The 27,814-nt window shown below is 45.3% G+C and overlaps 1 protein-coding gene across 1 annotated transcript in view; it reads right to left on the bottom strand.

The window, feature by feature from the left end:
* ext1b (exostosin glycosyltransferase 1b) overlaps positions 1-27,814 on the bottom strand; it is a 56,853-nt gene that overhangs the window by 8,061 nt on the left and 20,978 nt on the right. The window contains exons 2-5 of the mRNA XM_061266928.1: positions 6,617-6,710; positions 4,702-4,809; positions 4,108-4,227; positions 556-688 (exon numbers count right to left, since the gene is read on the bottom strand). Coding sequence (XP_061122912.1) covers positions 556-688; positions 4,108-4,227; positions 4,702-4,809; positions 6,617-6,710 — 455 coding nt within the window. The remainder of the gene's footprint in view (positions 1-555; positions 689-4,107; positions 4,228-4,701; positions 4,810-6,616; positions 6,711-27,814) is intronic.

Here is a 27,814-nt window from a genome sequence, read left to right as displayed (position 1 = left end):
TCTGGCTTTCATCCCATCCGCCACATTACAGAATGGGCGCATCTCGCCAGCTGAATGATTACTGCATCATCGCCGGCCAGTTTGATGCAGCCTTTTAATACTTGACTAGTTTGTGATTTTCCAAGATGGACGTTTATACGATATTCCTTCTGTCTATTTGACGGCAGTAAATCTCCCTCTTATTCGTCAAAGCCAGCCGTATTGATGAATGCGTGCGTGGCGGAATGATGGAGTGAAGACGCGAGGGTGGGGTGGGGGGGGGGGGGAGAGGTCCTCGGGTCGCGGGGGTGATAACTCGCCGCTACTGAACCGCAACGGCGGCGCCGAGTGCTGACTCAAAAGCGATGATGGAGAGGCCGGTGAGTCAGCAGGACAAACACAACCATTCGTCAAAGGGCCGTTCCTCCGCTCGCCACGCTCAACGGGGGCAGTCGATCAAGACGAAAGGCCGTATATTTCCACCGCTCGGACAAGCCGAGGAAAATAAATTCACTCGCCGCCTTTCGTACACGCTAACAACCCAGTGCGATGTTAAAAGACGGCCATGCTACTGACCAAATGTGGCGTAGAAGAAGGGGAAGTCTCCTAGGTAGCTGGAGTACTGCGACAGGGCAAAGAGCCCCCCGGGGTGAGTGTTCCACATCAGGGTGCTCCTGGAACTGTGCTCCAAAAGGCGATCTTGGATGATCTGGAAAACAAGCAGAGCAGGGGAAACATCACATACCAGGCTCCTAATAAGGCGTTCATCTTTAATTTACGACGTAAGGTTGAACGGCTGTGTTCAATCTGAATACATTAGCGTCGTTTGGGAATAAAATGGAAGGACCCTGTGGGACTTGAGGGATGGCATTTCAAATGGCAGGAGAGCATTTTTTATTTCCAGTCATACATGATGGGAATAACAGTTTGACAGAACATTGGATCCTACTTCAACAGTACTTTAAAAAAAAGTGAATATTTGAACGAGGCTTGCAAAGCAATCCCGTTTTTTCCTCTTCTCGATGGCGTCAACGGCTTTTTAGTCGACGCACAGAATTCCACTGGCTTTAATGGCTCCAGAATGCATCTGCACATCACACACTCACACGTTCCAGTAACAATATCATCAGTTGCATCTAAGCAGGAAGTCAGTCAGGGCCGCCTGAATCCTTTCCGAGTCCAAATGGAGCAGTCACTCAGAGAGTCAGACAGCACAATGGCCACTACTCTCTCGGCCGTCTCCCCGCGGCGGCGGCGGCGGCCTCGGCCTCTGCCGAACAGGCGGGGAGAGAACAGAGATATTGCTACCTTGCCCTTGAGCCAAGCTAAATTGCTTCAGTAAAACAGGCGCAGGTTTAGGGGCCGTGTTTTATGGCCGCTATTGAAAAGGGGAGGTGATGGCTGCTGGCTTGGTAACTCAGAGGAGAATCCGGTGATTTGTAGCGACGGCTGAGCAGCTGATAGCTATTTGGAATGTGCCGGAGAAGAGAAAAAAAAAAAAAGTTATTATGATAGCTGGAAGGGCCCCACCGTGATAATATTGACAAAGCAACATAAAGATTCTTCATAGTGAGGGGCGGGAAAAAATGCAAGGCCTGAGCTTTTTTTTTAACTCCCCCCGAGCTCGGTTTCATTTGCTTTCGCCGGAAAGATTAACGCGGCGGCCATTGACTTATCTCTCAAAACACTGAGCGCCGCCTAAAAAAGCCACAGCCTTTCCACCTTACGACGGGCAATTTGGCTCGCTTGACTGCCGCTCCTCCCCCGTCAGCAGAACCTTAGTCGCCACGTGATGGACGACTCAATCTCACCTCCCAACAGCCACAATCAACCAATTAGAGCATGACAGATAAATCCTGCTTCTCGGGAAGAGCGCGGTGAGTTGGCCTTTAATAGGTGGCCTTTAATAGACGGACCAGCAACTCACATTTGACCTTGAGACCTTGAGATTGGTGGCAAGATGTGTGATTGGTTGCATGAAAAGGGCGGACGATCCTGTCGCTGCACTTTCGGGGTTGGACGGGGGTCACGAAAAGTGCATTTGAGTCCGCGTTCGATATATACCGTATTTTCCGCCCTATAAGGCGCACCTAAAAACCCGAAATTTTCTCAAAAACCAACAGTGCGCCTTATAGTCCGGTGCGCCTTATATATGGACCAAATTCCTAAATTTAAACTGGCCCAAAGCATTGTGTCATGAAATCAATCATAAGTGGCCCGCTGAAGACTATGAATCATGACTCCAAAAGACTATGGATCATTATTTTATGATTATAAAGTAATTTGTTCTGTCTGAAGTTGAAATAAAAAAGATAAAATGGAGAATGATTTGATTTGGATTAAAAATCTGACATGATGCATTAATGGTGCGCCTTATAGTCCGGTGCGCCTTTATATAAGGAAAAAGTTTTAAAATGGGCCATTCATTGAAGGTGCGCCTTAAAGTCCGGTGCGCCCTATAGGCCGGAAAATACGGTATTTGAAAATGCTTTGATTCGATTCGAATCAAACGCGATGCAGCGATCAAGCGTGAGCGTTTAGTCGGGTTGGCTCGATGTGTAGCGAGATTTGGATTCAGCCTGGACGGTCGTCGGGTGGACGGGATGAATTAACCATGTCGCTCGGCCCCGCTCACCTCGCTTGCCTGCTACTTTTTACAGGAGAGTCAGTCAGGATTAAGGCCGAGGCGCCTTCGGAACGCTGGCGTACGCTGAGTCACCTTGCTTTTTAGTGCAGAGTGACAACGGCAAGGTGGTGCCTGGGTGGTGGATCTGAGCTGACAAACCTTGACGTATGGAGATGTGCTTTCGTGAAGCGTGCTAGCTAACAATAAAGCTACGATGGACGACATCGAACGGCATCTCCGTGCCGTGGCCATGACAGATTGAGAGTGTGGGAAAGCTGCAGAGGCAACAAAACGGCATTCCCGCACGACTCGGTACGAGGGGGAAATTAAACCTGTGATGTTTTCTTATGAGCAGGAGAGGAAGTCGGCTTATTAAGTGCAGCCTTTATCCGGTTCTCGGTAAACAAATTTGACGAAGACGTTCCGGTCACAAACTTCATGAACTGGGTTACTGTTGAATAAAATATGAGGTCAGTGGAAGAGAACTTCATCCGGATGTTTTTAGGGATTGCGGGGAGGAAAAAAAAAAAGTCCGAATAACGGAACGAGAAGGAGGAATTCCAAAGCACGCCTGCGAATAGTCGGTGTACTCCGACTATGATCGGAAATGTCGGACACACTTGGAGCCACGTACTTTCACTTTGCGTGACCGACAATTGTTGCTGTGACTGATGTGACACTCTTTGGAAATTACGTTCGTACATGACAAGGCTTTTAGACTTTCAACATTTTTTTCCTTTTGACATGAATAATTATTTCCATCATGACAATGTACCAGTAGAAAAAAATAGTCATTATATTTAATTTAATCTTCTATAGATATTTTATTTTATATTATATATATATATATATATATATATTTCTTTATATATTTTTTGACTTGTTTATACGACTTTCTAGTTAAACAGGTGTGCAGGGTACATTAACCACAATGGGCATTATGTGCTTGTAATACAATACACACTTTTGCAGAATTATGAATGGATGATTCCATAAGGAACTCATTTCAAAACCACGCTTGTTTCACTGAGGATAAAAGGTCAAGAGTGTGGCCATGGCAGTTTATGTGAACCTGCCCGTTGAGACGGAGCCTTTTCCAGCTCCAGCTATCACTGACGCCGCTTCAACCACTTTGACTACAAGCACCACTAATGTTGTGAAGAGCACGGGAATCAACGGTGGAGTACTTCACTCCGACCTCTACCGTGAGTCACGTTTTTTTTTTCTTCTTCCCCCTCTTCATCAAGCTACAGAATAACAGATTCTTTATTGAGATTTGTTCTAATGAAAAGGGATTCCAGTGTGAGCTTCTCGCTGCTTTCCGAGCATGTGCTTTACGTTTAAATGACAGCGTCCGCCGCCGCTTGGCTCGCTCGCGGCACGACGCCGACCAGACAACGCGGAACCAAAGCCAGATTTGATCGAATGTGCGCTGACACGGCGGCCCCTGAGAGGGTGATTGATGACGATGGTGCGGATGGGTGCATGTGTTGGCTCCTCACCTCCAGTGTGGTCAGCACTATTTTTTCCACCGAGGAAAAGTAGGCCTCCCACAGGAACTGCGTCTGCTGTCTGAGCGACAGGATCTTATCCTGGTGGATGGAACGCACCGTGGTAGGAACCTGCCAGAGTCACAAAGAAATACCAATTTACACCTAATAACGTCAATTAGATTCTGTTCTTCATTGCGGCGCCTTCTGCTGTGCATCACTCGGCCACCGGGGGCAGTATAGGAGTCATGCAGGTAAACAAAGAGTTTCTCACGACTGATTACCCTCAGCATAGAATTTTTGTCGAGGATAAAGAAAATCGGTTTTGATATGTTGTCGGTTTACATGGGTTGCTGCACCCTTTGTGCTCGAAATTGATTTGCGTTACAACATTGCCACTAGATGTGCTATTTGTTATCCCATCTATGCTAATTCTCAATATGTCTCAGCCATAAGATAGTGGCCTTTAAGTCGTTTGGTCATTTTAAATTCTGTTTGACAGTCATTCCATATAGTGAATAATCGTATAGTATTTAAAAGACTCCAAATAGGATTCTAGTGAGATGCCGGACGGCATAATGAGCTCAGATTAGTTTCCTGATTTACCTGCAGCAGGAGCCTCTCGTCACCGATGACCGCTGCCGTATTCCAGTTGATGATCTCTGAGAAAGGCAGCTCCCAGCCGTTACTAAGCATCACCGGCACGCATGCCGCCTGACAGACACACACACACACACACACATGCAGAGTCACACAGGATATGTATGCCGCCTGCACAGGCACGAGCACTTGGGCCATATTGATTATGATGATCAGATCAATGAATCGGCTATAACAAATAAACGTGTTTTGAAATGAATTTGACAGCAGGTTTGTTGCTCTTCTCCTAGCTTGCCGCGATTTCACTTTTGCCACGTAACGCGTTGACATTGCCGATTACGATAACTAACGATCTCCAATGCGCGTGTTCCTAGCGATACGACACGATCCTTTAGTCGCACGGGAGAGACAAAAACAAGCTCGTAAAAGCCGCATCAACACATCGCCCGGCCTTATAAATGCCAAATGCGGAGCAGGTTAACAAACAGTAGTTTACAGATCCAGGTGTTGTTGCTGGGTCAATACGTGCTCCCGAGAGGAGAATTAATGTTGTGTACACTACACAGCGCGCCGGCACGGAAAGGAAAAAAGGCTATTGTGTTGCTACTGGAAACAGAATGATGACTAGGAGTGCAAGTAAATGCAAAAAATGACCTGGATCCTGTCGCCGTGGTTTTAGGGTTTGACCGAAAAAAAGGGACACTCGATATATCAATTTGGATTCCTATTGATTGTTTGTAATGAGGAAAAATGGAGGCTGCCCAAGGTAACTGCATCAATATTGTATAGACAAAAGTATTGAGACACACCTCATCAATCTTATTCCCTCCCTCCCTCGCTTCCCCTCTTTCTCCATCCATCATGGAAAACCCCGACCTAGCTTCTATTTTTAGTCTATTAAAAGTAACGGCACGGCCGCGTACTACTTTTGTCCGAGTTGCGCATCTCAGCAGCATGCAAATGAAACTGCTGTCGGACTCTGCAATATCAATTATTCTATTTTGATTGTTTAATGAAAAAAAAAAAGAAAAGTTGCGATGAGGCTGAATGTGACCTTTGCGAAGAGTTGCGGCCCTGGGATGGAGACACGGGAGCAGCCGGTGTGTGTGTGTGTGTGCGCAACGGTGTTTGCGAGTCTGAAGTAATGACGACCCTGTCGCTCCCGGGACGTGAAGGTGTCACCTCGACCGCAACTGGCCCTCGGGCTCGGCGGTCATCCGCTTCACACATATTCGCGTGTACACACACACACACGCGCGCTCACGCAGTTTGCCTCCGGTAAGGATTGCTTTGCCCTTCGAAGACAGCCTGCGAATCCTCTTTCTTCCCTCTCCCTAGTCTAAACAGTAAGTCGATGCATCCAGTGAGTCAAATAGTGAAAGTCAAGCGTGTTAAAAATACACAGTGTGACTATTGCAGATGAGTGTATTTATGAGGTGCTTATGGTTAGATGAGGTAAAGGAGAGTGCAGCAGTAATGTACAAGTCCTACAAATGGAGAGGCCGAGCGAGCAGTGCGTGTGGATCGAGCTGGAAAAGCCGTGATGCAATTTATCACTTTGTATGCTGAGTGGGCTTCTTTACTTCCAGATCATTTACAGCTGGCGTTGTGCTTGAACAGCCTTGTGGCATAGAAAGTATGTTGAAAATAGATACCCGCAAATATGTGCTCGCAAAACACACACACAAAAAAAATGATAAATAATGTGTGTGAAGGAAAAGTCTCTATAAGATGGTCGTATTAATAGGGGGATAACATTTTTTTCCCATTGCTCCATCAATCAAAGTGAAACAATTACCAATGTTCTTAATGGTGGAACAAGTGAAAGAGAAAATTGCTATTCACGTGGCTCGTGGGTATGAATCACAGCATGCTTTCTCCTGAGTGTGTGTGTGGTGTGAGTGTGTGTGGGAATGTTTACCTGCAGGGCCTCCAGAAAGCGAAAGGAGCCCAGCCTTCTGCCTCGGGGTACCAAGCAGAAGGTGGAGTTGTGAAGCATCTCTTTGTACTCATACCTGCAGAGACACAACACAGAGGTCAAAAGGTTAAATGGTACGATTCCATTCCCTGCGTTGAGCTTGCCGTGGCTAAATCGTCACCAGGCTCATTGCGAGGCGCATTGAAATAAAAAACAAGCACTAATGGACATTTTGAAGTCTTGACATTTATGTTTCTGGAACGTGGGAGGAAATCTGGAGGAAATCCATGTGAGCCTGGGGGGGGGGGACATGCTTCAAATGGACATGTTGACTACGAGGCAGACACGCTAAGCATCATAGCTAAGACCATTTGACCGCACACGATGCATTCTTGAAAGGATGAGCCAATTGGAATGAAGTGAAATACCTCGCCACCTCCATTCATTCCACTCATTTGACTCCTTTTCATATCTCCCGACAACATGCTCGCTTCCACCTCCCGGCGCGTTGCTCAATCCCTCTATCTCCAAAAGCAGGGGGGTTGGGAGGGGAAGGGGCTTCTTCCCACCCTCGTCTCTCCGCTGAGGTGCGTCTTATTGCTCACCAAACAGGGTGCTCGGCCCAGCCGGCCGTAATGAGCGGAGAGTGACACCTGCTTCCACCACGCGCTTTGTGTGTGCAAGATGTTCGCGTTGAGGTGTCAAACTCAAGGCCCGAGGGGGGGGGGGGGGGGGGGGGCAGACACGGCCCGCCGCATCGTGATTCCACGATTTTCCTCATAAACTCAGGGGGTGAAGGATTAAGGGAGAAGAAAAACAGAAAATCCTGAGCCATGAATCGATACCAAGTGAAGGTTACGGGAGCGGCTGGCGCGGCAATCCGACTCACGCGGCAGCCGTTCAGCACCGCTGCGATTTACACAACGGACGGAATAGTGCCTCATTTGTTCTTTAGCGCTAATGAAGAGCGGGGACGTGACAGCGCGTGATAACAACCCACCCTCATTTACACCTTCATGCACACCGTTGAGCGCATCTGACAAAGTCGTGAAGGCGCCCAAGCTACACATCATCTTGGCTAAAAGTGTGTGTGTTTCATCCATTAAAAGCCAAATTGAGAGAAATGAGATTTTTCAATGTGTAAGGTCCAGGTGGAAGAGTAAAATAGGACGAGCCATCAGGCTGTGTGAATCCACCTCGGCTTTACCTTCTTCCTGCCTCCCACGGCTCCTTTCCTCATTGCTTTCTCATACTCTGTTGACTCCGAAAATAAGATGTCAGCCTTGTTTTACTTGGCTTCCTTTTTTCCGGGGCTGTGTGACAATAGCTCTTTTGCTGTGTTTGTCCTTGAGGCCTTGTGGTGGCTGAAAGAAAAGCACCACTCGCCCCTGGAGGTGTTAGCTGACCTTTTTATTTTACTCACGAGTATGCAACAAAAGCAATCCTCGCTTCACCGTGACTCATTTGCCACCAGCTTAGGATGGGGACGAGAGCAAACAGTCGACCGTTCAGCCGATCGTGTGGGATTGATTGTTGGCTAATTGTGCCAACTGGTACAAAATGGGAGGTGGGGCGCAATTTGCTCTAACCACAAGATAAGACCTCAGCTTCATTAGGGGAATAGCATTAGTTTCGAAGAACGCAATCATTATTTATTTACAATAAAAAGAAATTAAAAAAATCTTACTAAAGTTACTAACAGAAAGCATAGTGCAAGGAAAAATAATTTAGAATTTTTTTTTGGGAAGGGACTAGAACGGATTAATGACATCTCAATCCATGTCTACGGCAAAAATTGATTTGATATACTACTAAATTGAATTAGAAAGCTAGGTCACGGAATACATTAAACTCCCAAGTCAAGGTAGCACAGACTAAAATCAAATCAACTCCGAGGAAGCCAAATCTTGACAAGCCATGATACAGACAGCTAACTGCGCACTGCATTATAGTGGGAGCAGCTTCGAATAACTTTTGAATGATTCAAATAATCAATTCATTACGTATATCTGGCAGCGATCATCCTAGCATCATTATCTTTTCTCTAAAATGACATGTCCTTTCTTTTAGAAGTGAGCCGAGATGTTCTCGGCGCCGGGCGGCTCGCCAACAGATGCTTAATCGCCTCCAGTTGCTTGAATACGAAGCTTCTAAACCCGCCGCCGGCTGAAAGATCCAATTTGTTGCATATTAAGAATGCTTGCACAGATCACGCCCTCGCCCAGACCATTGGCTCCCCTCCTAGTTTGTGTGTGTGCTTCCCAGCGTGGGACACCATTTGTTTCATTTTGTACTCATGAAGCTTTATCATCTAAAACAAATCTCTACAGAAAAGCTCTCAGTCTGCGTTTGAAAGAAAAAGCCCGTTCTGTTCTTTCAGTAATCGTAAACAAAAAGCTTATAAATATAAATGTCACCTCGCCACAGATGTGCACATCTGTCTTGCAAGTAACTCCCAAACAGTCGAAGAAAGCAGATTCCAGAAGTAATTAAAAACGAGCTTCATGCTCATTATGAAAGTTGAAGCATATTGTTGCGTGTTCCCAGGAGACTGGAACAGATGTGCAGGCTGACTGAGGTAAAAGAGGCGGGATGTTTTTTTTTTTTTAATTATTTTTAAATATGTTTTAATATTAAATATATATTTTTTTAATAATACTTTTTTTCTAAATATTTCATAGAGGCTAATTTAAAAAAAAGTTTGTGAATATATATACAGAATATAATTTAAAGTTGAGAAATAAATTGGTCTACGGCTAACTTTTTAATGACAGCACTTCTAATTAAGAGTGAGACGCTTTCACTGCTCATCTTTAAATAGCTTTAAGATCTGCTTGAAATGAGGCATGCGATTCTTCGGCTGCCCGTGCACACTTGACTGCAGGAACTCTCTGACAGTGCCAATCAAAACTTAGCTCTATTTTTAATGTCAACACTGAGCCGCCATGAAAACGTATGCGCTCCAGGCATGCATTTGATTATATCAATGAGTATTTATGAAAACAGCAAAGGTGGGAAGATTCATGTGTTTATGTCTGATGTATTCCACAAGTGCAGACATATAAATCTGAGAAACATCTGGAGACATTTTTTGGATGTTCAGGACAAACTTCATCTAGCACTGAAACAATTGAAAGGCGCTATTGTATCAAAAATTCGGCGTCACATTCCTAAGAACCCACTTGTGTTATTTTTTTCTGACAAGGTTCCAAACTTGATGTGACATTCACTTCAGGGGACATTTTTACCGAAGAGCTAAACCTGGAACATTTATTTTTCCCTCCATAGCTGACTTTCCATCTAAACCTACGCGTCTCGGAGAATTCCCCTCTACGAACCCCTGTAACATTAATCTCATTTATCGTACAGGTACATACAAGTTTCCTGGAAAGTCCCAGGCACTCCAAGTCGCTCGATGAGATGGGAAAGATTTTCCAAGTCGGTGCGGTATTTGGCCTGGTAAGGTGGTGGCTGCCGGCCATGTAAGATTAAATCAAAAAAATAAAACATGTACACAGACACGTAAAAGGAGACTTAACCACTTCGTCAATCAGTTGAAGTCAGCACGGGTGCTTGTTGCCCTCCAGCCACTCACTCAGACTGATTCTGATCCACCTCAGATGTGAGTCTGAATATCGTACAAATAGCCCCATCCTGACATGATACTAATTCACTCTGATGCCTTCATCCTTGCAATCTTCTCAATTTGTCCCATCGCATTTATGCCGCGGACAACGGAAGGAGACCAGTCTTCAGTTACATTTAGCATCTGCGTGGAACAGGATGTTACGGAAAGTCTATAACGGGAATTTTTTTCCGACGTCCGACTTGGAAACGTAAATTAGCTGCAATGCATGTACAAAATGTGCCTTTTCCCCCCTAGCAGTCTGCGATGTGGCATTAGAATTCCAAACTGCACACAAGGAGGACGGGCACGAGGTCAGATTTGGTAAATTTGTCTTTTGCACGCAGCTGGATGATTGCTCCTCTACATCAACAATCGCTTCACACTCAAAACACGCGTCTGCACACAAACACACTTCAATCAGTAATTGGCGCCGCGCTGTGTGATCTTGCAGATATAAAAGGTCCGGCCTGGGTGGATGCTCGCTGGGGGACCAGCTGTGCCTTCTTACGCCGGCACATCCAGATGGCCCCCCCGGGGGGGATGCCTGTTCGTTTTCTCCGTTCGTGTCTCCAGAAAGTGCGAGGCGTTTTCAGATTTAGACATGTCGGCGCGTGTTCCGCTGTGTCTTCTTTTCAAAACACTGACACATTTTGTCATCAGAGCCACGGAAAACGAGAAGGCCGCTGGACTCAGAGTGCTTTCATCTCAACGCATACCTGCGCTAAACAAAAACGCTAATCTGAAGCGAAAGCAGAGTTCATTTGTATCCATAAAAACGCAAGCTTCAGCATAAATGACCGTCGCAGAGGCCCCATCTGCAGGCAAACAATGCTTGCCGTCTGTGCCAATAGGTGAGCAGAAACTTAATCACCTTTAATTTCCTGTCTGCTAACACATTCTAATATATTCCCTCTGAAGACTCTTCAAATCAAAATGTAATTGTGTCCTAGGGCCAGCTGGGTCTCCTCTGCATGGAGAGAAAGAGAAATCCAAAATGTCTGGGATCTCACGGCCTGTAATTTGTCCACATTTCTTCTTTGTAATGTTACATTGCTGCAATTTGACGTCTGTAATATGACAAGACTATTTTCAGAGTCGGAAGAAAGCCGGCGCTCTGTTTGACCGGTGCCGGATCAGTGGGGCAGATTATCTGTCAATCACGTGGTCGGCATAGAGACAAGTTCCCGGTCCCGTTTAGCGTCTGGGTAGGACAACCTTGTGCTAGAGAAAACTGGAACGCGGGACATTTCTGCTGTCGGACTACGAAATGTGCATTGCAATGCCACTTGAAGTTGGAGTATCAACTTAGGCTGTAAAAAAAAACAAAAAAAAAACCTAATAATAAAAAAATAAATAAAATAATTAATGAAACTTTATAAATAATATAAATATAAAACCAATAATTAACAAAATATATATAAAAAAACTTTTTGAACACATTACAAAAAAATCTTTGTCAACTTTGTCACACTAGGGAGCATCGTGCAGTTGGAGACAATTTGGGGTGTGTATGTCTATGTGTGTGTGTGTGTGTGTGTGTGTGCAACAGAGAGCACAGAGGGGAGGGGTGGAGGGGCAGCTGTCAATCAGAGGCAGAGAGGCAAGCAAAGCAATAGGGTACCCAGTGGCTTCATCAAGCACCATGTGTCAGTCATAGCCAGAGATCACACTGATTGTCTGTCGGCACCCGTCTGAGAGCAAGAGGGAGGTGTTTGGTGTGTGTGTGTGTGTGTGTGTGTGTGCACGAGAAAAAATGACAAGGATGGGCTATGAGAGACAAGTATCACGCAGAGAGGGATACAAAAGGACAGAGAAAATACTGAGAATGAAAGAGAACAGAATGTCTTCTATGATGCAATTATGATTCAATTTAGATTTTTTTTCCCATCAATTATGCAAACATATTCAAGAGACACGTCAAATATTGATGGGCTCTTCAAACTTCTCACACTGCATGTATTGAGAAGGCGAAAACTTAACCTGGACCCTCTCATAAATCATAAATGGATGTCAGCTGGAGGTCTACATTTAAATTCAGCCGACACTCCCGGGGTGGGGTCGGTCTCTTTGTGTGTGTGTGTCTGTATTTGTCGGCTTGTTTGTGTGTAGGGCGCTCTCATGTAGCTGTTGTCAGTGCTGAACTGTGACCTCGCTCGAGGTGTGTATGCGTGGAGAGTCGGTGCTGGCGGGTCGGTCAGCTGTGTTTTGAAATTGAATATGGCGACGATGTGTGAATGTAATGTCATTTATTTATAACAAAGCTTACAAACAATTTTAGATTCACTTACTTAATTTGGTCTGTAAAAAAAAGAATAATCTGAAAATGCACCAAAATCTTGAACATTATTTTTCCAAAATAAAATGTACTAAATTAAGTTAAATAAATAATACATTTTAATAAGCATCTTTGAGACATTATATTACATTTGTCTCTGTCATTAAGGTCTTATGAATAATTATAAATGAACTCGCTAGACACGTTAACTTAACTCGAGCGAGACCGTCGACATTCCTTTGCGTCCCATGATGTCACCGCCACAAATAGCCCCGGCGGCTGCACGTTGCTCATATGACACGCCGCTGACGGCCCGGCGTGTTCTCAAATGACACCAAAGTTGTGGGGGGGGTCAAGGAACATAGGTCAAAGGTCACCCTCATCCCCACCCTGAAGAACAAAAGCTCCAGTTTTCATGAGGAGGCTTCGAGTCTGTGTTAGCTGTCTGGGTCAAGGTGCAACCGGTGTGATGTCACCGCACGAGTTCCCGTGGGGGTACGATAACGAGCATCTCTTTTCGTGAGCGATAAGTGGCGAGATTTCGTGTTCGCGTCGGACCGCATATGCTCGTGTGCGTTCGTGTGTGCGCGCTAGCCAACCCGGCGGGCGGGCCTCCCTCCGAGCACGCCGCTCGACTGGTGCACGTGTGTGTCTTTGCGTGCCGCTGCGTGTGTCAGTGTGTAAAAGGAACAGCTGTTCCGCAGCACAACGCCGGGAGGTCAGGGAGAGCCGGCGAGCGGCTTCAGCTGTGGCCCCGAGGCTTGTGGGAACTGTGGCTTGAACATCGTGGGATAGTCCAGAGAAAAGGCAACAGGCAATCTGAGAAAGGACAACCAGATCAAACGGCAGTCAAGGGGAAATGAGAAAGGTGCAATAAGGCTGCAAAAAAACTTCCCTTTGTGTCATGGAAGAAACACTTTCTAGCCACAAGGTCATTGAAAACACATAGGAGAGAATGGCCGTACACCAAGGGCTCTTTTCCAAGCCACTTAACGTACTAAGTAATGCTCTTAAACATGAATCACGCTTCTAAGCTCATAAACAACTTGACTTTGCTGGTATATCAGCCCTCTAGCCAAGATTCTGAGAAGTACTTGAATAAAAGAGCCCATTGCTTGAGATAATGCCCATCGCATATAATGGAATGATTCCGAGAAATCGGTTTTGTGTTGAGAATGACGAGAGGCGAGGCTTTAGCGGCAGAAAAAAACAAAAACAATCTAAAGTCCAAAACTAACATTGCTTGACGTTCGACACTATTTCATAGAAGAATCACTTTTGACAACGTCCCATTTTTCTGGCTTCCGTTTAAATAAAATGCAAAAAATATTGGTTAATATGGAGTGCTCGCCAAATAAAAAGCAACATATTCAAGCCGCGGCGTCAAATATTCTCTCATTCAATTGGAAGCCTCAATTAAATGCCGCTACTTGCTGTCTGGGAGGCAGCCGAGCCTAAAATCATTACACGTCTGCGAGATTACAAAGCGGCCGTTTCATTTGCTCTTGGGCTTAAAGACGTGAAACGAGTGTTGACTCCCCGCAAGTTAATTTTTTTTGGGGGTCTACAAGTGCTTCGAAAGGCAATATAAAAAGACGGCTGGGATAATTGATGCACGCAAGTTGGTTGGTGGGTGTCAAAAGCAGATCTCCATTGCTGCGGGGGAATTTCTCCCAACCCGTTATGTTAAGGACAGCCAAAACATGTCGCATTATTGTCACCGCGACGCAAATCGAAGAGACATTTTTCAAAGCGCAGCCAACGACCGCGACGAGATCGCAACTTCTTCTCCAATCGAAACTGTCAAAACGCCCAAAAAGTGGCACAGCCAAGTTCATTTCCATACGCCCATAAACACGCTGGGAGTATTTGTGACCCATTTACGCAACTACGACTAGCAAAAAGAACCCGTGCATATTTTGGAAAACAGCTTAGGTGCATTCACGGGAATCCGGCGGGACAGAACGTCTCCTCTGATTCTGGAAAAGGGCATACGTAATGTCGCGCACCAATGAATCAAGACAAACCTTTTCCTCGTGGATGATTGAGAAACTTGTTTTTTTATGTTAATGGCGAAAAGTCCACTTTCTCGCTAGCTAGATTGTTGTTCCGAAACCATCGGTTGAGCAACTGACAAATGTGTCGAAATGTGATACGAGACGACACAAAAGAAGACCCGATGGAAAGAGACTCGGGAGATGTTTTCAGGCACGCACAGATGCATCTTTCCTATCTCAGCACTTTGGAAATCTCTCAATCTCCCAATCTAAGTGAGTCTCTCCACTGGGACGCCGGGCGAGCGTCACCCTTTCCCCAAAGCCATAACAATCTTACCGCTGCTGCTGCGGCGGCGGCGGCGGCGGCACCAACCATTCGTGACAAATGGATCTCATGGGCTCGCTGCTGTTTCCCAGATAAAAACTTAGAACTCTGGCTACTCAGATGAGTCAGCAGACACTAACTACACCTTGCTATAAGTCGCAGTCGTAGTTTGGGTGGTGGGGGGGGGGGGGGGGGGGGGTCGACTTATACTCAGGAGCGACTTATATACATATGTTTTTTTTCACTTTTTTGGGCATTTTATGGCTGGTGCGACTTATACTCCGGTGCGACTTATAGTCCGAAAATTACGGTCGTTAACTCTTTTCTAAACCATCTCACGCACCCATCTGAAGAAACCATTTCAAAAGTTTGCCAAGCCATTTAATCAATAATGAATTTACCACAAGCTGAGATTCAAATTAGCAGAGCGATAAATGCTAATGGTAGTGCGGCTCCTAACGCCGGCAAGCCGCTTTTGAAAGCACCGGCTAGGACACGGATGCCTGGTTCTTCCCAACAACGATTACAACGGGCTTTGGATCCGCGCGGTCATCGACGCCGCCACCCATCCGCAACTCGGATTCCTACCCACATTTGTACGTACACGGCTCGCCTCCCTTCACTCGGACTAGTTCAAAGGAGCCCCATAAAACATTTACAACATGGTTAAGCCCTTTTGTACCCCTCCAACCCTGTCAATCTGCTCCCCTACTTAGCATCTTTCCTCCTTCCTCTGGTGATTTTGTCAGAAGCCTGGACTTCTCTCTGAGGCTTTTATTCCTCCTCTTATCTCAGCGAATGACCTTGGGTTAAACACATTTAATTAGCGCACACGCCCCCGTTGGTTCTACTGGCAGCTTAGAGACGAGCCCTCTGGTCCGACCGGCACCACGCCGTGCCAGTGTGCATACGCTATGCGTGCGAGGCTTTGGCCTCGGCGCAATCTGAGAAACCAGAGCGGTAGATTATGTCACATTACGAAACCCTGCTTGGAGTTGCAATGAAGAAGAAGCCCTGACCGCAGAAGCAGTTTAGAATAATTCCAACCCCCACTGGACCTCCCTCAGTCTTCATATTACACGTGTACAGCAAAGGTCAGGCTTATCGAGTAGCTCGATGACATGCGCTTCCAGCAACTGATCAAAAGATAAGCCAGAACAAGGTACCTGGGTTCAAATACCATATTGCACGGTCCGATTGGAAGCTATAATTGGATACCACGGGGAGAAACAAAGAAGAACAACAGCTTGCAATGAGCTGGCAAACTAATGTACCATAAAGGCAGTCCACTGTAACGCTAATGGATTACAGGCTCGTTTTATAGGCTCTAATTGTAGTAAAACACGGCGCTTCAATCAAGACTCCAGTCAATGCTTGGGGGGAATTTACTTTCTGGTATGTCATAGAAGTCATGTTGAGGTCTTACTTCCTCTAGCAACGACCTGGCCATTTTCAAGCAAACAATCCGTTTTGAAGGGAATTGGACATTAGTGGCGGAAAGGACAAACGCGGTGGTAAAAAGATCCAAACTCACTCGCCATGTCATATTGAGAGGGAAAAAAGGAGCTGTAGAGTCAAAGTGAAGATGGAGACCACCTTGGGGACTTGGCTAAAAGAGAAAGCCTTTGAGGTAAATACAAGCTTAATTGGAGTACATGAAACAAACAGGGATTCCCACAAGGGCTTGATTTTCTCCTTTGGTGTCTTCTTCACTATCGTAGCAAAGGCCTTGTAGCCTTTGATTAATCCAGAAGATTTGTTGTGGGATGAGACCACAAAGGGCCAATTTGAGACGGACCCATACAGAAGCATACAAACGTGTACATGAAGGTCATTAACCGATGTGAGTTTAAGGTTGAGGAAATCAAAGTTTCAATATTTGTGCTTTGTCCTCTGTGGATAACCGAGGACACGTTCGACTTTATTACACGGCAGTCTGACATAAAAACGGAGAGGAGCTTTTCCTTTCTAGATGCCGCATAATCCAATAAAACAAGTTCTCAAAGTGACACGAGAGCAAAAGAACATATATATTATTATTTAATAAGATACATCGACCACGCGCAGCAAAGAAATGTGATTATTCCAAAATGAAAACGGGTTCATCTGGCTTTCGCTGACATCCAATTCCCTCTTTTCCAGTCTGGCTTTTTTTCTTCTTCTTTTTTTATAAAGCTCCGGCTCACATTTTCCGTGCATTGTTTCCCCCCGTTTTGTACAGTGGTTGCAGCCCGATTCATGAGTCACTGTTCGGAAAAAAAACAGAGGAACAATGACTGTGTATGGGATTGGCGTACATCTCAAAAAGTGGAGAGAATGAACTCATCTTTGAATGAGGGCTGAGCAATGGCAGCCTCGGTCATGCTCGTTTACAGTTGAATGAGACCGTATCGTTGCCGTAAGCTTGGGTAATCAGACTACCTCGGCCGCTAAGCTTCCATTGGCTCATCATCTGATATTCACTTTATGCACATTACAACAGGCACGGCTGCTGACAAACACCGATTCATCCAACTCGACTAGTTATCCTGCATTTTAAAATCTTTAGTTTCAACTCAGAGTAGGTCATTTTCTTTCCTTCTTCCAGCGTCGGAGCGAGCGAGAGCATAAAGTTGCAATGATGTTGTCTACAGGTGTAAAATATGATTCTTCAAACAAGGCGCCACTCAATCTGAGTAAAGCTGAGCAGAATAACAATATGGTAGGCATCAAGGAGAATGTAAAATTGCTCATGTATTAACCATAGCTACAGAATCGGGGAGCATCCCCGGTGGAAAAGTATTTGCTGCAGCATTGCTGTTAAAAAAAAAACAACAGGAATGGTGAGAGAGTCTAATTTGAGTTGGATTGAGGTGACATCATTTCACTGTACGGTGCCTTAACCTGATTTTTTTTACACTCATGTCTATGCAGCCTGTTCAATATTCCAAGGAATTCCAGAATTTGGAGTTTTTCTTGTGCCAGCCTCACATATCCTGTCAAGTTTGTCCCTAAGCATGTTTGACATTGGGTCTCCAGAGGGTCCACCTTAAATGAAGACGCTTCTCCTGCTTGCACGGATCCAGATAAAAAAAAAAAACGCTCTGGGGGGGATTCCTCAATCGGCGGGCCTCCGCTGAGCTGACATGGACGAATGAGTGCCTTTGTGGAAGGAAGGCATTGCGGGGCACGGCGGTTAAAGCAACGACCGAAAAAAGAACGGATGTAAACAGTGAGACAAACACATTCAGGCAGCAGGATGGGGTGAGGACATTTGTTCCGAGAACAGACGCTTGGGCCACGCATTCCAACGCATTCCATTTCCAGCCCATGCCAGAAGCTCGATTGGGATCAAAAGGTGCAGCCGGTATTTGGCACGGCTTTCCAAAATAAACCACAGGATGCATCAACCATATCCTGGTGCAGCCTGGAGGCAAAAAACTGCATCATTGGCGCTTAATTGGTGACGGCTTAGCTGGACCTCTAAACCGCTACCGCAGAACCTGGCAATTATTTTTCAGGTGGACTTCACGCAGGGACATGAAGAGGCACGGAGAATCAAATCATCAAGAAGGGCGAGAAGGGAGAAACACAAGTACGACGTGAGGGTTGGGAGCTGATTTGACGACAAAGCGTTGGTAAATTCAAGAAAGCCCGCCGCGCCTCTCGGAACACCCTCGGAGTAGAGTTAGGGCGTGGGATTGAATTTCCGACTGGAGTGGTTAATAAATAGTGACCGCTACGTATTTATAATTCTCTTTTCCTGCCAAGGAGGCGTACGGAAACACGGCGCTGTCTTTTTGAGTGTTTAATAAGAACAAAGGCAGCAAGAACATTCAGGAGCATCATCGTCCCAAACAGAAATAAAATAGCAGAAAGTCGATTCCAAATGTTAAAAAATATATAAACGATGGGGCTGGGACCGGATAGTAAGTGGAGGCCGACAAAATCTTCCACTAAATAAGACGGCCGCCGATTGCCTCAATTTCAGGTCAAAACAACTCGCGGGAAGCCCACGAGAGAGTCCGGCCATCTGTCAAAACACGCAAGAGCAGATGAGAAGTTTCGAGGTCATTCTGGGAGAAAACTTCAATAAATAAGTCAGCGACAGACTTTGATGACAGGCAGTCGATTCCCAACCCTGAATTTCATCTCTTACTTATCAAGCGGGCCTTGATTCCTCATGGAAGGCATGACACACAAGTCTTGCGTGGAGTGAAGCAAAACACACCCTGGGCTGCGCCAAACAGAACGTTGTAATTGCCACTTGTTACGCTTGCCTATTTAAGACCCGGCTCGCCTCTCGGATTCTTCCGTTATCTTTTGACGTGGGCCGGCCGGCCGGGCGCCGCTCGGGTTAGCTTTGCGGCGCTTTTCTCTTCTCCGTAAGCTCCTGGAGTGCGTTTACTTATCGTCGAGCGCACACACGCTCCTATCGACGGCTCCGCTCCGACACACCGTGAGCTGAGGATGAGGAAAGCCGAGGATGATGAGGCGGCGAAGGAGGCCGTGTTTATTCCATGCATATACCGTATTTTCCGGCCTATAAGGCGCACCGGACTATAAGGCGCACCTTCAATGAATGGCCCATTTTAAAACTTTATCCTTATATAAGGCGCACCGGACTATAAGGCGCACCATTAATGCATCATGTCAGATTTTTAATCCAAATCAAATCATTCTCCATTTTATCTGTTTTATTTCAACTTCAGACGGAAACAAATTACTTTATAATCATAAAATAATGATCCATAGTCTTTTTGAGTCATGATTCATAGTCTTCAGCGGGCCACTTATGATTGATTTCATGACACAATGCTTTGGGCCAGTTTAAATTTAGGAATTTGGTCCATATATAAGGCGCACCGGGCTATAAGGCGCACTGTTGGTTTTTGAGAAAAATTTAGGTTTTTAGGTGCGCCTTATAGGGCGGAAAATACGGTACTTGTGTACTGTTTACAAAATTATTCCCCATGCCATGGGGATGCACGTTTCAAAACATACAGTATCACTATCAGTTGAGCTTTGCCGAATTGCACCTTCCAGACTGTCGAAAGTGAATTTGATTTGTGGAGTAAACAAGTGATTTTCTCCCGGGGATGTGAGCCTTTTGCAAGCAGCTTCCAGTCAAATGAGAAAATGATGTAGCGTGTCACAAATGGTGCAGCAGTCTAAATGCTGATGGAAAAAAAAAGAAAAGCCAGAAAAATAAAAACACAGCGGGAGACCAGGGAGCCAATTGAGCAACGGTACCATGGGTGAGAACAGCCGGAGGTGTGTGGGAGGAAGGGAGGAAGGGAGGGAGGTTGTGGCGCTAAAAAGGCCCGCCACTGTCTTTGCTTCCACCGCTTTGTCTGACTGATGAGTTCAAAAAGGACATAGTAATAGCCTGTCTCCCACATTTCTCCAACCATAAATCTCCCGCTATGAAAAATGGCGACGCAATCAGTTCTGTTTGGGAAAGGGGGAAAAAATAAAAAAAGGCTAATGCTTGTTCGATGCTACAGCTCCTTGGGTGGCAACTTCAACGATACTGGTTTTGTACAATTGACAGCCGTACAAACGGTTGCCTTGGTAACCATGCTGCCTGCACTTCATAATTAGTGTACATTGTCAATAAAAGGACACAGCGACCTTTTTTGACCGCGTTCGTACAGTTGACGATACATTTTTGCCCGCAAAGACACTAAAGCAGTTAAACAGAGCACGTGATTGTACAGTGGCTTTTGACAGGCAGCTCCAGTTGGAGAGCCTTCAAAGATTAAAGGATTTGCAATGAAAGGGAGAGCGTGAGAGGGAAAATGGAGGAGGAGGAGAGGGAGGCTCCCTGGCCAGTCAGAGAGATAGGTTTGTGCATTCCGCCTCAAGCTTGTCTTTGACCCTTCAACTCACCACAATAGGCAAAAATAATAATAATAATTAAATATAATACTAATGAAAAAATGGGGCACTACATGGAAAAAAATGATCATAGCGCAATGCAATCTCGGCTACATATCCACACGGTGACAAACGTCGGCGACTAAGATGGAGGTCCCTCAGCAAAAGCACAATGCTTAACACTATTCTCGCCGCGCCGCATTCAACCATCCGGGCGCTCAGGTCTTGCCAAACAGCTTGCTGCGACGCCGAGGCAAATGATGTCGGAGCCCGCCGAGCAAAAGAAGGCCGGGAGGAGAGAACGTTCATTATTCACTGCGGAGAAAGAGAGGGAAGGAAAAGGAGGAGGTGAAGTCAGGAGGGCAGGTGGAGAAACGCTCTCTGGAATAGATTGCAACAACTTCCCAAGCTCTTCGGCCAAGTCGACTCACCCCGACTCCCACCTTCTATCCGAGTGTCCACCACAAGCTCAACGCAAACTAATTACTTTGGTCGCTTCCTCGACCGTCGCTCAGACTAAGTGGAGCGAAGCCGCAAAACCCCCGGCGGTGACAAACAGCGGCGGCTGACCGTCGCACACTGCAGCAGTAAACCACTTCAACCAACTCCGGGGCGAACAAATACAAATGCAGCGATAAAAGCAACGACTCGAGCTATTTTAAACCGTTCGGAACCAAGAAACGCAACAAGATGAAAAATCGCAAGGAAAGTGGAAATCTGAAGACTTGACGTGGACGAAGAAAGCTGCGTTGAAAATTGCTCGATTGATCTAACCTTTGACCTCAACAGTCTCGGTCATCCTTAAGCGATTAAAAAAGTAACTTGGAAATTGAGCAATCACCCTCGAGACTTAAGAAATGAAAGATAATTAGCAGCATTGTACAAAGCACTCTTAAATAACTTTTCCAAAATGGACAATTCGGAATAGGTTCAACAAAGATGCAATGCAAATCTCCGCAACGGAGCCAAAACAATCTATCCTTGAAAAACCCACTGCGACATCCTGTCGAGCACGGGCGGGGGGTCACCACGTCCCCGCAGCAGACAAAACAGGGTCCGCAATGCTTTCAGCAAACTCTAGGAGAGGCAGTTCGGTGGCCTTCAAAGCTTTGTTTATCGGAAAATAGTCTGCTGAGATCAGAGCAAACAAGCCCCTCGGGCTGCTCTAAATAATGAAAAGAAAAAACGTGTGGACTGCGATAGACGTGGTGAGGGTCAAATGAAGGACTAGGTGCACTTTGTGAGCACGCTTAGAGTTTTCAAATTTAATTTTATGCTACCGTATTTTCTGCCCTATAAGGCGCACCTAAAAACCTAAAATTTTCTCAAAAACCAACAGTGCGCCTTATAGTCCGGTGCGCCTTATATATGGACCAAATTCCTAAATTTAAACTGGCCCAAAGCATTGTGTCATGAAATCAATCATAAGTGGCCCGCTGAAGACTATGAATCATGACTCAAAAAGACTATGGATCATTATTTTATGATTATAAAGTAATTTGTTCCGTCTGAAGTTGAAATAAAAAAGATAAAATGGAGAATGATTTGATTTGGATTAAAAATCTGACATGATGCATTAATGGTGCGCCTTATAGTCCGGTGCGCCTTATATAAGGATAAAGTTTTAAAATGGGCCATTCATTGAAGGTGCGCCTTATAGTCCGGTGCGCCTTATAGGCCGGAAAATACGGTAATTAAATGTCTAGTTTGAGTATGTTTATCATGTAGCAAGTGTATGATGACAAAAGCATGGGCTGGCATGCAAACACGTTTGCTAATTCATGTTGTTTCCTTTTGTAATCTGCATTAAAAAAACAAAAAAAAACCATTAACGACGCAAACGCCAGCAAACACTCATGTTTGGGAATTTAATTTGTGCTATTAAAAAGCCGGGCAGCCCAAAAGCAATCCACAAAGAGGAGTGCGAACTTCCATTTCGCTTCTAATGAAGACGAAACAATCGGAGGAATATTTCTCACGTTTTCATTGAGCCGTGTGTCAAAAGCTGGAATGAAAGCGGAGGAGCTATTTATCGCAGTTACCCTTTAGACTTTGCACCCTTTCTTCTCGGCGGCTGAGCAGATAATCTCGCATTTTGGCAGAGGAAGAAAATACTTGTGTGTCCCCCTTTTCAACGCCTTTTTTTTTTTTTAATTTGCTCGCGTCTAGTTGAGCGTCATTGCTATGCGGCGCATGTCCGTGTCGCCAGCGTGCTCGGTTCTCACGCCCGACCGGCCGCGCGTACATTCAACATGTCACAAACTCACACGACAAACAATGACAATGGAAAACAAACCTAAAAAAAACACAACTATCAACCGCTCCTGTTTTTTTCTCACGCTTGGAACCTTCTATAGTATGATGTTGATTGTGGAAACCGTTTTGTATCCACCCTTCAAACTAATTATAGAGATTATTGTTTGGGTGTTCACTCACCTTGCGTAGGTTCAACTCCAGGGGTGTGTGCATGTGAGTGTCAAATTTGTCCCGATATGTCAAAGGACGAGAAAACGTAAGCGTCACATCAAAAGCAAAAGTCGTTCTTACCTAGAGAGCGGAGATCAGAGGGGATGACGAACGGCGGCAGCATCGGTGGGAGGAAGCGGGATAGTCATGGTGGGGAGGGGGAAAAAAAAAGACAAAAAGAAGACTTGATGAGTGTGCAAGTTAACCTCTCGTAGCTGGAAGAACCAAAAGTACCGTAATTTTCGGACTATAAGTCGCGTTTTTTTTTCATAGTTTGGGTGGGGGGGGGCGACTTATACTCAGGAGCGACTTATATACATATGTTTTTTTTTTCACTTTTTTGGGCATTTTATGGCTGGTGCGACTTATACTCCGGTGCGACTTATAGTCCGAAAATTACGGTACAATGCGACAAAGGCCGTATGTTGTCGACCTCTTCTCGGATAAGCTTTGTTGTGTTAGTGACCTTTTCCGCAGCAGCCATTTTGACACAGGAAATTAAAAGGACAGATATTTGCAATTTCACGATGCGCACGGATTTCTTTTTACACCTTTGTTCCACCCTTAAAAGCACTCATCTACATCCTAAATGCTTGAGACCTTTGCCACTAGACTGCGAGTCGTTTTCCCCAGGAAGATTTTTCTCGACCATACTTGCACTTGACGAGTTCAACACCTCCTGTGGGATATTTCAGCAACTGGTCAAAGCTCTTAGAAGCGCTAAAAGCAGCAGGTGGGCTCGGCAGGACATAGGCGACCCCGACTCTCCACTGCGCATCGCCACACAATGTTTTCATTTCGGGGGGAGGGGGCGGGGCTTAGTGAAGAGCTCTCTGGACTGGAAGGTCAAACACAAGGTCGGATTGGGCTGGATGGAAAGCACAGCATGAGTCTGACAGATAAGATAAGGCTGAGATGGAAAGCACGGTAAGCCTAACGGTTATTTCCTTTTCCTGTTCAAAGAATTCCCCCAGCCTGTTATATCCTGAGTCTTTTAGACACTAAAGCAATCTACATTAATGAGCTATTTTCATACTTAAGCTTATTTTGAAAAAAAATCTCCACAAGCTGTTGGACTGGTATTGAATAAATCATCAGAATTACTTTTAAATATTATTTTAGCGCTTGGCGGGATAATCTGAAAAGATAAAGGGCCCGTTTCGAGGTGAAAGTCTCACTCCTTTGTTTAGGAGGATAATTACGGTCATATTTGATTGATTTAAGGGTGTTACTCCAAGTATCTTCAAGGACTGTCACTCAGTTACTTTCCCAAATTCCCAACAGGCACTAACGTCTGGCTGTAAATATTCCTAAACGTCTTTTTGAGACACCGTGTAGGCAATGACAAGCTTTTTTTTTTACCCTGCAGGCACCCCGAGAGTACCAATTACAGCAAGATGAGGATATTTAGCAGAAGCCTGAGGTCTGAAAGTCGCTTTTAAGTTAGCCACGCAGCCGCTGAGACATTCAGTCAGTAAGGCGAGCCGGCTGGGCCTTTGGAATTTTTTCCGTGGTTGAAACAAAGATGGGGGGGGGGGAAAAAAATCCGGGCAGGTTGTTGATGAAGCCACTATACAGAACCTGCGGCGGTTGAAGTGCCAGAATTTTCATTAGTGACCTTGAGATGTGCGGGGAAATAATGCCGGGTTGCGGTGAAATGAGGCTACAAGATCAGACGGGGAAATTTCGAATGGATGGATGACTACAAGAAGAGTACGGGAACGGTGGCGGCTGGGTAATTGCATGGAATAACAAAAGAAAGCACACAAGAAAAGGATTAGAGGACTGGCGGTGAAGAGATAGAAGGGAAGAAAGCATATGCCACCAAAATTATTCTTGCCGTGAACAAAGTCGGACAATTCAAACTATTCCGGGCCTCTGGTGACAACAACACAACTCGCTGAAGAGTGATTTACAAAAAAACGGAGGAACTCTTAAATTAGACATCCAATAAATCTTAAGAGTCGCAAACATCTGCGCCAAGCGTTGACGGATGAGCCTGAGTCTATCGTTTGCCTCCGAGGCGATCCTAAATGCCGAGCACAAGACGAGGAATTGTCTCGACTAAATACGCGGCGTTTTTTCCCCATTATCATGTTTTAGAAAAAAAACGAAAAACCCCAAGGGTGTCTTAATGGAATCCTTGATAGCCTTGCTCTTTAGAAAAGATGTTTATTAAACTCCTTGAGGGTAACCTCGGCATGAAAGGAAGCACAAAAGCCACGCTATTCATGAGCCAACAATCGCAAAGCTAACGCTAACAAAAGAGAACACCATGGACGAATAAAAGCCAAAGCACTTTTTGGAAAGGTTACGCAGTCATCGCTAAGGTTTCCGACAAGAGGTTGATGGTCGGGGAGGTTCAGACAAAAGCTCCAGGTCCAGCCTCCTCAGGTGTTTTGACATTTCAGGCAAATTTAAGCAACGGTAGTTCTCGGCCATTGCCAGACACCTCAGCGTGCAAAAAAAGCAGCAGCTGCACCTGCCACCTCAAACCAAGGCTGACATTTCGCCTTCCCCGTGTGAAACCAGCGTGTACATCTCCGTGTGTCTGTTCAAGAACCAAGGTGCTGCTTCCTTCCCACCCGCCCACGTTTTTCTTTAGATCATGTGGAACGTGGAAGCCGCACACTCAGGTGTCAAACCGCGGAGGAACGTCTGTGTGGGCTGAAGGAGAGAGAACAAGGTGCGATAGAAGCTCGGCATAGCGAGCTCAAGGAAAGATGGCGCGCTGAACAACACCCACGGATGATTCCAACTTCACATAACCCTTTGACCAACACAGAATCTCTTTGTGCACATGCGATGAAGCATCTCATGGTCACAATCCCGCCTCATTTCGCTTCTGCTATTCTACGTTCACGTACTGAGACCTTGGGCGAGATCTCCAGCGCCATAAACGAGGAGATCCCCAATTAAAGTCGTCCACCACTGTTTTCAAAGTGCAGATTAACTCGTGTCTTTATAGATAGGATGAAATCGCGGCATGGCTTTTGCTTTCATGCTGAATCCTTATCTCGTTAAGCAGTGAGTAAACCACTTAATCGCTTTCAGATATGGACAGGAGTTGTACACATTCACCTTGTTGGCATCGTATCCACTGTTCATGAGGTCACCCAAGGCTCAGCCCACCGTGGGATACCCTAACATTTGATCTGGGACGATCTTGCAGCATCAAAAATATTCCCACAATTATTATCATTTTTTTTGTAGTCATTCATAAAAACAAACACATGCTCTTTTGTGTTTAATCACAACAACACAATTGCGAACATCTGCTTTTATTTCGGTTTCAAAGAGTTTGGTGGCTGGAAAATGAATTCTATTGTGCACTATTGTTTAATTGTTATTGGCTTGTTTTTCTTACAAAGCAATATTAAATGGGCAAAATGGTTTTGGGATACACTTTCAGGCAAAATCAAATTGGATCCAATTATTTGATTAATCGATGGAATCATTCGAAATATATTCAACAGTGACAGCCCTCGATGAGTACGTGTGGAAATACTTGAACCCTTAATCCAAGCAAACAAAAATATTTTTCTGGACACAAAAAAAAATCTGTTTAATAAAACCCAACATCCCAGAATAGTGGGAACTAAATTCTCAGATTTTCTGAAACTGTTCAGTGTAAATACGCATCTGGCTCTGTGTAGTTCTCGAGTTCAATTGAGTTCAAAACGAAACAAATAAAACCATCAATTCCAACCCATCAGAGATATCATTAGAAAAACTGCTCCGACAACGTCTGGCTGTTTAGCTTTTTAAACGAGGCTGAGGCCTTTTCATTATGCATCACGTCTGCCGCAGATACCTCAGCTGATGCATCGGATGCGCCTGAACCTGGATGAACTCTTCCGCTAATTTTGCAGCGATTCCAAATTGTAATCGCAATTAAATTTCGCGCACTCGTGGTCCATTCCCGTCTGGTTCGATGACGTCACGCCGGGCCTTATATTGTGTACTTTACATCTTCGGAATGCAAATAGCACTTTGCCAGTGAGCTCTTTAGAGATACATTTACACGCACATCCTTACCACTATGGAGAACAATCGTTTATGTAAACAGGAAGTGAAGTTGGGCATTTCCTGCGGGTTATCCGATCAGACACTTCCTCCACACGTGTGTTTTTTTGTCGTATCATCACTATGTTGGGAGACTACCAAGGGGCTTAGATGTTATAAAAGCGAAGCAGCAGACAATAAGTGGACGTCGTGGGAGAGAAGAAGAAATAAATTAAAAAAAGGTTCCCCAAGTAACTCTGCACAAACACCTCGTGCATGTTTGCCAACCCAAACATCAACCGATGGCCAGATTTTTTTTTTTTCTTCAACAATGCTAGAGGTGAGCGCATATAGGACGCAAATAGAACGTTACATTATCTTTGTAAGCACGTGTTTGCGTGCGCTTGTGTTTGTGTGTAAGCTTGCTAACTAAAAGGCCGGGGGGCTGATATTAATGAAGCATTTCTCTCAGCGGAGCTCCTTCAGTAAAACAAGCCCCTGACGTGATTAATGCTTCCCTTTTGAGAGCGCGCGTGTACGTGCCCATGTGTGCGGCGGGTATTACGTGTCTTATTAGAGTATGACTGGCTTTTTGCCTGACATGATACTAGCTCATTGTTATTGTGTTGAAGGATTTACTTTGACG

This window comes from Syngnathus typhle, linkage group LG20 (genome assembly GCF_033458585.1).
Source record: "Syngnathus typhle isolate RoL2023-S1 ecotype Sweden linkage group LG20, RoL_Styp_1.0, whole genome shotgun sequence".
NCBI lineage: Eukaryota > Metazoa > Chordata > Actinopteri > Syngnathiformes > Syngnathidae > Syngnathus > Syngnathus typhle.
The sequence above is the reverse complement of the archived record's forward strand: the minus strand, read 5'-3'. Positions and strand labels throughout refer to the sequence as shown.